The sequence below is a fragment of the Trematomus bernacchii genome, unplaced genomic scaffold (assembly GCF_902827165.1).
Source record: "Trematomus bernacchii unplaced genomic scaffold, fTreBer1.1, whole genome shotgun sequence".
Classification (NCBI taxonomy): Eukaryota; Metazoa; Chordata; class Actinopteri; order Perciformes; family Nototheniidae; genus Trematomus; species Trematomus bernacchii.
Genome location: NW_022987567.1, coordinates 4,364,808 through 4,375,913, shown reverse-complemented (window position 1 = coordinate 4,375,913; position 11,106 = coordinate 4,364,808). Strand labels below are relative to the sequence as shown.

Genomic DNA, 11,106 nt, shown 5'->3' with positions numbered 1-11,106 from the left:
GAAAATAGACAACCGGAGAAAATCTGCCACTTCCTTACGGCCCCACACACGGCGGCGTGTGTTGACGCTTCAACGCTTCTGCCCATTCACTTTGAATGGGGTGACGTCACGATTCGCCGAACTGCATTCTGGGAGCAAAGCGTAGCTTTTCTCGCGGTGCTCGCTGCAAAAGTAGTTTGTTTCCGCAAACTCTTGTGTCCTGCAGCAGCTAAAAGTTTTGCAAGCCCCCGTTCGTTTAGTACCTAAAATAATAGACATCGCTTTTTCCAGCTGACAAACCCGACTTTCTGGTCACTTCTTCAATTTTCCAGCCCTTGGGGAGAGACACGGGAGATTCATGTGATTGGTTGTTGGTCGCGTTGCTCGCGTAAACTCCCCAAGCTCAAGACACGCCCACCGCCAAGCGGCAACGCACGCCGCCGTGTGTAGGCTGCGTTACAGAGCCCCTCCTCCAACACACACAAACGCGCACATGACCAATGAGGGCATGAGATAAGTTTGTGCACAGATGGAAGGCTGACAGGCAGGTAGGTAGGCCATCCAGTTATTTTAGCCGGGCCGGCTAAAATGATTGGTCGTGCTTTTTACAGTACTACGGCTTCCACAGATGACATTTCTTTATGGATTTTTTGTCAAAGCACTTAAGATATTCATTGCTATCGGGATGTTAAGAGCATTCCATGGAATATAACAAAAAGTGTATCTCGAGCCGGTTTCTCAAACTTACCTACCCCACCTTTAAACTAGCCAACAGTATAAAAAGCACTACAAAGTTTCGTCAATATTAACCATAAACATCTACATTAGTGAAATGACACATACACATTAATGCAGCTAATCAAAACACATACAGAGAACCTTTAAAAGCATAATGAGTACTTCAAATGTAAGTCCATTTTGCTCATAGTACTTACATACCTTTACTTAAGTGACTATAAAGGCAAGACTTTTACTTAAGTCAAGTATCTGAATACTTTGTCTGCTACTGGTAGTCCATGGATCCATTGCTCTTAATTTCCAGTTGTAAAGAGAACCAACCGTAATGTGTTCAAGTAGATGTCCTTTCCAAAGGAATCTGATGCTAACATTGGGTCAATATTAGCATTAAGGTGTTCCATCTGTTAGAGGACTCCGGGTGACAGGAACAACTATTCCTGAGTGTTCCTCACGCAGATGACCACTGGCCTCCCAGTCAATGTAGGGGATCTGTAATCTCTGTGTCACAAAAAACAAAACAGTTTTTTAAAAATATGTATACTTTTCTTCCGCTGTTATGTACCGTTATAATTGTATTGTATATTGTGAAGAATAAAGAAGTATCACTACATTCCTATGCATTTATTCCTCCATGCACATATCCCATACAAATTATGATGTTATTACCTCAACATCATCAGGATCATGAATGGGACTATGCAGTTCTCCCATTGCCCACATCTGATTTGGAGTCATGTTCTGCTCAGTCCTTAAAGGATGGTTGTCCCAGCCATCACGGAACACTTTCAGGCTGTGTTGAAGACGTGGCAGGAACACATAGTGGCAACAGAATAAATGGGTACTGTTGCTGGGATCCAAATGCCCTTCATCCTCCAGTGAGTGCAGGACAATGTAGAAGATGCTGGTGACTGCCATCCAGACATCTCTCCACAACCGTTCAATGCTAGTGTTATACAAAATTAAATAATGGGGTTTAGATTTCAACATTTTCAGCACAGCATGTGGAAAAAAATATAAAAATATTTCAATGTATACAAAAATCAAAAGACATGCCCTACCGTTGATTGTGCACACTTTTGCCTGAAATGAAGCTGCCACTGTTAGGCCCACGCACAGTCAACATGAGCTCCGCCACCCCACAATTCTCCACACCATGGTCTGCTCTCACTCTAAAGAAAAGTAATCTTCATGAAATGTACAAGTTATTATTTCATGTAAAAAGGATTCTAAAAAGCAGGTATTACAAAAACCACCCATTTGATTTTGTTAGAGGAAGGATAGATTAATATTGCTGACTAATCAAGATAACAGGTTAGGTGAATATATTCGACAATACGACATACAGTTCCCCATAACCTCAATCAGTAACCTGTTCTGTGTGATTACGGCTTTTGGTTCACCATCTGTCACTTTAAATGTAGGGTTCTGCCACCAGGTGGTGCTACTGTTACCTCACCTCCACTTTAGACATATATTTGTACCTGAGTGGGTATCCAAACTGTTGGACAGACTCTCTGAAGAATGCCAGTGTAGTAGAAGAACAGTTGTCATTTGATGTTCCAAGGTACATGATCTATATCAGGGAGACACAATCAATTCATTTATTTATTTTTAAAGCTGAAAGGAATACTAATAGCGGTCAGATTATTGAAGTCGGAGAGGTTTGGTGTAGTACATAATGTGTGAATTTGCTGTTAACTGGATAAAAACATTAGCATTTCTCATATGTATATAAATGTGTGTGTGTGTGTGTGTGTGTATGTGTATGTGTATGTGTATGTGTATGTGTATGTGTATGTGTATGTGTATGTGTATGTGTATGTGTATGTGTGTGTGTGTGTGTGTGTGTGTGTGTGTGTGTGTGTGTGTATAGATTTTTAAGTATTGTAACACACCTTTCTGGAGAAGCCATCAATGCCTCCAAAAATGACAATGTTGTAACTGTTAAAAGAAAAAAACAATTGAAGCATATGTTTAAATAAATCCCAATATTACTTACAAAAACGTATCCTGACCATAGCAATGGCAAATAAACACAACATTGAATTTCTATAAATAATCACTTCGAACTTACCGGATAAGTTTATGGTTGGTATCTATGTGCACCAGATATTTGGGACACGGTACAGAATATGTGCGTCTTACCACACAACCCAAACGTGTTAGTCTTGACAAAACACCAAGAGTGTCTACACGGTGCATTGATGCCCTGACCCGGTCCCACTGTACTCTGTGTCCTTGTGTGAGAAGAGCCCCTTTCACCAAGCGGTATCCAGAATTAGGCATTGTTGTCTTGATGGTTGACACCATTTCGACAGACAGACAGATGGATATCATAGATGGATATCATCGATGGATAGACGGATAGATGGATAGATAGATAGATGGATAGATAGACAGACAGACAGACAGACAGACAGACAGACAGACAGACAGACAGATATGATAGACAGATATGATAGACAGATATAAACAGAAAGATAGATAGATAGATAGATATCATAGATAGATACTTCATTCATCCCAAATTGTGAAATGTGTGGAAACAAGTATAAACATAATAACATGAAACACAAATGAAAGCAATAGACAGGAATATATGCATATACAGTAGAAAGGACACGATGAATATTATAACATTTAATGTAGCCTTACTATGAAGGCTGACCTAAATACGGTGCTTTTCTACAGATTACTTTATTACTGCACTGGTAAAGTAAAATTAGGCCGATTAATAAAATGTGAAGTGCTTTGTAACTTTGACTGAATACACAAAAAACAATGAAGAAAGAGTTTCCTCTGGGCTGCTTCGCTGCCAGCTGCTCCCCCGGGACCCGAAGTGGCGTAGCCTGTACTTCAACATCAATGCCTACGAAAGTGCTCGATATATGCTGTATTGAACCAATAAACTAACACAAACTAACTGCATCACCATAACATGATGATGATGATGGTGATAAAGAATGCATCTAACGTTTCGCTGTTCATTATAATAAAAAAAACAGAGCATTAAACAAGCCATCATGCTCTTACTTTGAAATCATGCGGAAATGTCGTCATCAGCAGGCCATCACGTGGTTTCCGAAAATAACCGAGTTACACGAGTAGATTTTAGCTGAGACCAGAGGAAAGTTTGTCTCAAAATTCCGTGTGTGTAAAAAGACGATCCACAAGCAGAAATTTGAGATCCACGAGCAGAGAGTTGAGATCCACAAGCGCATTTTTGGTCGACAAATACAAAATGGATTCACAAATGCCTGATCGAAAGTTGTAAATGATAAAGAGATATTCACAGATCTTTTTTTTTATTTGTGAACATATTTAGCGTATTTGCAGATCCGTTTTACATTTGCAAATTTATTTGTGAGTTTGCAAATCTTTTAAATGCATTTGTGGATTGTGTTTTACATTTCCAAATCACATATTTACACACAAATAATTTTTATGTTCACACAAATAATTATGAGACATATCTATGCCCATAGACAAACAGCTGAAATGTTTCATCACTGCTGCCTGGTGTTTGCAAGGCGCTCCTGTTTGTCCTGCAGGGCAAGAACACAGCTCCAAATCCATGTCTACATCATAAGTTTGTGTAGATCCCTTCACCACAAACTTCTTGTCCTCAATCTGCAAAATCACAAGTCAAACAAGGATAAATGTATTTGTTACACAAGTGACATATGTGCGTATTGATTCTGTAGTGATAAACCTATAGCATATTATGTTTTTTCAGCTGTTATATCCATTACCTGCTGAATATGCAATGCTGCAATGTTGCCATCTTGGGGGAGGAATTTTGCTCGCTGGAATGATTCCCAGCGTCCAAGGGCAACATCAACAATGCGTGCCTCATAATAGGTCTCCAGCCTCGAGGTCAGCAGATCAAACAGCTGAGGAAGGTTGAAGGCCTTTGTCCTCTGCAGTATTTTGTCCTTGAGGACACGCATTGCCGCTTCTGCAAAATTGTTGGTATTGTTTCCTCTGGTGAGGAAACTGCCTATATAACTGAGGGCCCAAAACTCTCTTCTGGTGTACAGTCGGTCCAAGTACCTGAGGAACTTTTCATACCTGCAATTGGTTAAAAAAAGAAAAAATTATCCAAACAGTAAAGCTTAATCACTTAATTACATTGGGTGTTGGATGTTATTTGATAAGAATAAGTCAATTTCTCTCATATGGCTAAACAAAACATCACTAACTTGTCTGCATTAAACACTAACCTGGCTACAACTGGATGCCCTCTTGCCTCGCTGTAAAGCCTATCCACACTGCCTATCTCCTGACAGTAAAGCATCTCTTTTACAATGGCAAAAAGTGCCGGTCTGTCTCCGTGAGTGACCCCACTCTCCTTGCTCCACAGCCACCTCCAAACTGCTTGTAGCAGATGGAAGGAGCACAGGAGAAGTGTGGCCTTAGGAAATGCTTTTCCCAGAGCTCTCCTCTCCGCCCTACAGTCATCTGTGATGACCAGTTGTGGCCCTTCGTGTCCTCTGCCAGCAAAGCCCTTCTCTCCAACAACTTGTTTGAGCTGTTCCAGCCCTTGAGCAATAGTCTGCTCATCCTCAGACTGGCAGAGGAGAATGCCCAGAGGGAGGCCACCTGCACAGCTGTGGGTCAGGAGGAGGAATACCCTGCAGTTCTCCCTGTCCATATTCCCTGAGGAATCTGAAGCACAGCTCCCCACTGTGCTTCAGTTGGTGCACTTTCTTCATGAGTGGAGAACACACAACCACAAGAGGAGCTCCCTGGGAAGTTGTTCCCAGGAGAGCACAGGTGTCATTACACTTATTGTTGTAAATCTCCACTTGAAGCTTGAGCGCTGCCAACATCGTGGGACCTGTTTGCGTGCCATACTCCTCCCTACACACCTTGTGGAACAGTCTGGGTAGAAAATGAATTAGTTGGTATGGGTGTCACTTACATGCAGTAGAAAAGCGTATTTGTATTCACTGAATACATCATAGTTTTTATTGCATCGTTATTTATATAGTGGGTAGTAGGTATCTTGACCATGTTTCCAGATGTGATACCCACCTCTGTACATAAGGCAGGTCGGGGCAAATCTCCCTGTTGGCCGACACGTACACATAACGCTGCCCATACTCCATTTGGAGGTCGTGTTTCAGGACCGCCAGTGCAGATGTTGGAGTGTGGGCAATTTCAAAGAGCCCTGTGAGTATGTTGTTTGCCTTTTCCCCAACATCTCGGTGGCGGATGGCGTCCGAAACAAAAAGATTGTGGTTGTGCCTGTTTATTAGAATAACCTTAAATGGTAGGTCAGGCATGTGTGGGTCTTCGGTCCTATAACATAATTCAATATATATATCAATATTATGTAAAAAAAGCAAAACGTGAAATAATAAGTATGTGGATCAGTAAACTCACTTCATTTCCCCACGAGTACTCTTGAGTGTCGTGTGCATTTTTGCTTGACAGCAGGTGTTCTTGCTGCTTTTGGCTGCTCTCGGGTTCACCCTATGCTGACACTTATAACTTGCCTGAACAAAATAAAGCAGATTTATTATAGTACAGGTCAAAGTAAAAAGGATAATTAAAAGGTAACTTCAAGAAATATCAACAAGACAACACTTACTTTGAAAAGCACCCGCTTCCCCAACCTGGGTCGGGTAACATCCACCCTCCATGTCACCCCTGATGACCCCTTCAGCTTTTGTACCCACTCCTTGACCTGTTCCACAGTGTGGACATCCAGCCTCAAAGTGGCCTCAAAACCAGTGTGGTCCCCCAGTGAAACCACCTCTTCATACTGGCACACGTGGTATCTGAACTCACCTGGTAGCCAACCCTACAAGGAAACAGACAACTATTCATTCAAATCCACACACATAATACTGTGTCAGCTCAGAATACCAGTAAGAGTTTTGCCATGATCTGAAGAACTAAAGAGGACCATGAGGTTTAAAATGTACTGACTTTACTTAGAACTAGAGTAGAATACACATTATACTTGCAGGCTTAAAAAGTCTGAAAAATAAAAATCCAACCCTCAAAATCCTAAAACATTGGTATAGTTATGCTAACATGTTTATATTCTCTTTAAATGTACTTCATGTGTTTGCATGTTATTCTTTGTAATGCCTTGTCTTTTATCTGGACAATAAGTCTGTTATTAAGTGGTATAGTTTAGATGATGATGATGATGATGATGATGATGATGTGTAGGTGAGGCATTGATATGAGCAAACACATTCAATGTAATTTGATGTTCATCATAGTATTGAGAGATAGGTCTTATCAGATACCTTCAACTGCGGGTACTCCTCTATATTGTTCTGTGTGCCTCCAGAGCACACTAAAACACGAGGTCTGAAATGAAAGCAAAAAAAACAGCTTATAGTTATTCAGGTACTATTCTGATGCTAATACTTTAGTACTTATACTTGAGTATTTCTACACTCTGGTACTTTTACTCAAGTACAAGATCTTATCACTTCTTACACCTCTGGAAAGCACTTTTATGTAAAGGAATACATTTTTATAAATGTCCCAACATTTCATTTTTACATGGCAAAACGTTAATATGTTATTAATGTCAAATGTTATATGTTGTATTATATAACAAAATAGACATTTATAACATATTATAAATGTCTACCTTTAAATAACATATTAAATAGATACCTTTACATCCTAAACAGAAGGTTAAAACGTTAATATGTTAGATGACAAACAAAAAAACGAAACATTATATATATTGTTGTATCTTGTGATCAATAATTGTATGTCCACAACATAGGAGTAGATTTAACTGGTTTTACTTTGGTAACATGCTTCCGGGACTTCCTCCTGGGAACATGTACAACAGGCTCTTTTAATACCAAGAGTGAGTTTGCCCCCTGCTGGACAAATGCAATAACATGTAATAATAACACAAGGTAAGATACCACATTTCCCCCCCTTTAAGCTAACAATACTTCCCGAAGGTGGGGGTATAACATACTCCCGTTACACAACATTTTGAGGTACTGGCATAAACCATTTCACTTTCAAAGATTAACATTCTAAACCTTTCCTTAAAGTGAGATCAGAGAACTATGCTGCTCTATTAATACAACATCTCTTGATCTATTTAACAAAGTCTTTCAGGTACACAGGTGGCTGTCTCTCGCGCTCTGATCGTCTCACCACGGGTGTAGCAGGCAAGTCCGGCGGGACCGGAGTACACAGAACCACTGGCTCACTTGCAGGAGGTCCTTCTTGCTCGATTGTCACTGGAACCACAGTGTCTCTGTTGGAGTCCAGCACCGGCTCTAAGGGCACGGTGTCTGTTAATCTGGCTCTTACTTGATCCACATGCCGCTTCACGACTTGACCACTTCCAATGATCACTGTATATGACACTGGACCTGATGAGCTCTCGATGACCGCAGCGATCCATTTAGGTCCATAAGAGTAGTTTCTGATGAACACTTTATCCCCAGGTGAGAAACTTCTCAGTTTCCTGTTTGTGTCATGGGACTGTTTCTGTTTTAGTTGTTTTTGCTGCACTCTTGTTTTCACATCTGGCAGGAGCAGGTCTAATGCAGATCTGAGTCTCCTTGACATCATCAACTCTGCAGGCGACAGGCCTGTGGTCGCGTGAGGTGTGATGCGGTAACTGAACAGAAACCTTGACAGTCTAGTTTGCAATGTTTCACCTTTCATCTTTTTCATCCCCCCTTTGAAGGTCTGGACCGCCCTCTCTGCCAGCCCATTAGAAGACGGGTGAAACGGTGCTGACCTCACATGGCGGATGCCATTTTGTTTCATGAAAGTCTCAAATTCAGCACTTGTAAAACAGGTTCCGTTGTCTGACACCAACATTTTTGGCAGTCCAAAAACACTGAAACTCTGACGCAGCTTTTCAATGGTCACCTGTGATGTAGCTGACTTCACTGGATAAATATCCATCCATTTTGAGTGAGCATCCACTATCAGTAGAAACATCTCTCCCAGGAAAGGGCCTGCATAGTCCACATGAATTCTCGTCCAGGGAGACTCCGGCCACTCCCAGGGATGTAATGGCGCTGATGGTGGTGACTTGTGGTGCTTTTGGCACTCCTCACAAGACTGCACTTCCTTTTCTACATCCTGGTCCATCCCCGGCCACCATACATAAGATCTAGCCAGACCTTTCATCTTTGACATGCTGGAATGTGTTTGGTGCAGTACTTTCAATATCTTTTCCCTGCCTTTGTTTGGTACGATGACTCTGGCTCCCCAGAGCACGCAGCCATCCCTCACACTCAGTTCTTCTCTCCTCTGATGATACGGCTTGAGAGGAGTCTCAGTCACTGAAGGCCATCCCGACAGGACATAACCATGAACTTGAGACAATATTACGTCCTTAGCTGTCCAGTGTTTTATTTTGGCTGTGTCCACGAGTGTGTCATCCAGAAGATCAATCATGAGCACTTGTTCTGCGGTCTCACTCTCTCGCACATCTTCCGACAGCGGCAGTCTGCTTAATGCGTCCGCATTAGCGTTGTTCTTTCCTGGTTTGTACACAATGTGATACTCATAGGCACTCAGGTGCACTGCCCATCTCTGAACTCTAGGGGAACCCATCTGTGGAATGGGTTTCTTTTCGTTGAAGAGAGAGATCAGTGGCTTGTGATCTGTATAGATCGTGAAAGTTCGACCGTACAAGTACTTGTGGAATTTCTTGATTCCAAATATAACTGCTAAGCCTTCTTTGTCTAGCTGTGAGTAATTCTTTTCAGCAGGCGCTAGAGTACGTGACATGAACCCCAAAGGACGTTCAGTTCCATCGTCCATTACGTGTGATAAAACAGCGCCCACCCCGTAAATGCACCAACACTTCTGCTGAGTTTAACAGGGCCTTTGATTTTTTAAAAGCCTCTTCCTGTTTCTTTTGCCATGTCCATCGCACATCTTGTCGCAGGAGCTCATGCAGTGGTGCCAATAGTGTAGCTAAGTTTGGCAGAAATTTGTTATAGTAATTTAGCAAACCTAAGTACGACTTGAGTTCAGTAACATTTGTGGGGTTGGGAGCCTCCATGATGGCTTTGACTTTCTTTTCCACAGGGTGAAGTCCCTGTGCGTCCACTCGATGTCCCAGATATTCCACTTCCTCTTCCAGGAAAGTGCACTTGCTCCTTCTCAGACGCAATCCTGCCTCCTCCAGCTTTGCCAACACTGTCTCGAGGTTCTGCAGATGGTCTTCCTCATCCACACCGCTCACCAGGATGTCATCTAAATACACTGCCACAAAAGGAATGCCTCGCAGGAGACCTTCCATTGTCCTCTGAAATATAGCTGGGGCTGATGCTACTCCAAAAGGCAGTCTGTTGTATGTGAATAAGCCTCTGTGCGTATTCACTGTTAAGTATTTCTTTGATTCATCATCCATGAGTATTTGCTGGTATGCATGACTCATGTCCAACTTTGTGAACCGTTTTCCTCCTGTCAGTGCTGCAAACAGGTCTTCCATTCGGGGTATGGGGTATTGTTCAAGTGAGGAAACTGTATTTACAGTGAGCTTGTAGTCTCCACATAGCCTTACTGTCCCAACAGGCTTCAGTATTGGAACCACTGGTGCTGTCCATTCTGCATGTTTAACAGTTGAGATTACTCCTTCTTTCAACAATCTGTCTATTTCTTCATCTACTTTGGTGCGCATGGCGTACGGGACAGACCTCGGACGGAAGAAACGAGGGACTGCATCAGCCTTTACATGGATGGTAGCTTTCATACCTTTCAGTGTGCCAAGCTCCTTTTTGAAGACATTTTCATGTTTGCTGAGTACTTGCTGCAGCAATTTGTCCTCTGTCTTCAGGTGTTTCAGGACTCTGGATTTGTGTCTGAGCTTGATTTCTTTCCAACTCAGATGTATTTCCTCCAGCCAGCCTCTTCCCAGCAGGCTGGGGCCGTCCCCTTTAACCACAATGAGGGGCAAGTACCGCCTTTGATGTTTGTATTTCACTTTAACAAGGGCAGCTCCGACCACATTAACAGGGTCACCTGTATAAGACTCGATGTGGATTTTTGTTGGTCTCAAACATGGACTTTTTGTGTCTTTCCATAGTCTTTGAAATGTCTGTTCATTCATTATTGTGAGACTACAGCCAGTGTCTATCTCAAAGTTAACAAACTTACTATCCAGCTTCACTTCAACCATGTATGGGTCTACTCGTCTCAGGTGCACTTCACTCATGCGTCCCAATCTGAACCTCATCTTATTCAGTAAGAATGTATCTTCTTCTGAGCTATCACTTTGGCTCCGTTGCTCTTGTACTTTATGAGAACGGTGATATGTGGTTTGCCTCCTTTCTCTCTTTGGGTCTGCATTTTTGTTGCTGTTTCCATTCTGTGTAGATCTACTACGACAAGCTCTGGCAATGTGTCCTATTTTACCACATGAAT

At 42.1% G+C, this 11,106-nt stretch overlaps 1 protein-coding gene across 1 annotated transcript; it reads right to left on the bottom strand.

The window, feature by feature from the left end:
* Nucleotides 1–666: 666 nt before the first annotated feature.
* LOC117478996 lies at nt 667–3,780 on the bottom strand. The gene is made up of 6 exons (XM_034125994.1): nt 3,751–3,780; nt 2,613–2,658; nt 2,199–2,290; nt 1,776–1,886; nt 1,384–1,660; nt 667–1,215 (listed from the first exon to the last, which is right to left on the bottom strand). Exons 1-6 carry the CDS (start codon nt 3,759–3,761, stop codon nt 1,105–1,107), a joined length of 648 nt encoding a protein of 215 aa, XP_033981885.1. The 5' UTR covers nt 3,762–3,780; the 3' UTR covers nt 667–1,104.
* Nucleotides 3,781–11,106: the final 7,326 nt, after the last annotated feature.

Coding starts and splice junctions, on each gene's coding strand:
- LOC117478996 (XM_034125994.1), bottom strand. Junction 1,661..1,775: donor AAAAGTGTGCACAATCAACG/GTAGGGCATGTC, acceptor GTATAACACTAG/CATTGAACGGTTGTGGAGAG. Junction 1,216..1,383: donor ATGATCCTGATGATGTTGAG/GTAATAACATCA, acceptor TTTGTGACACAG/AGATTACAGATCCCCTACAT.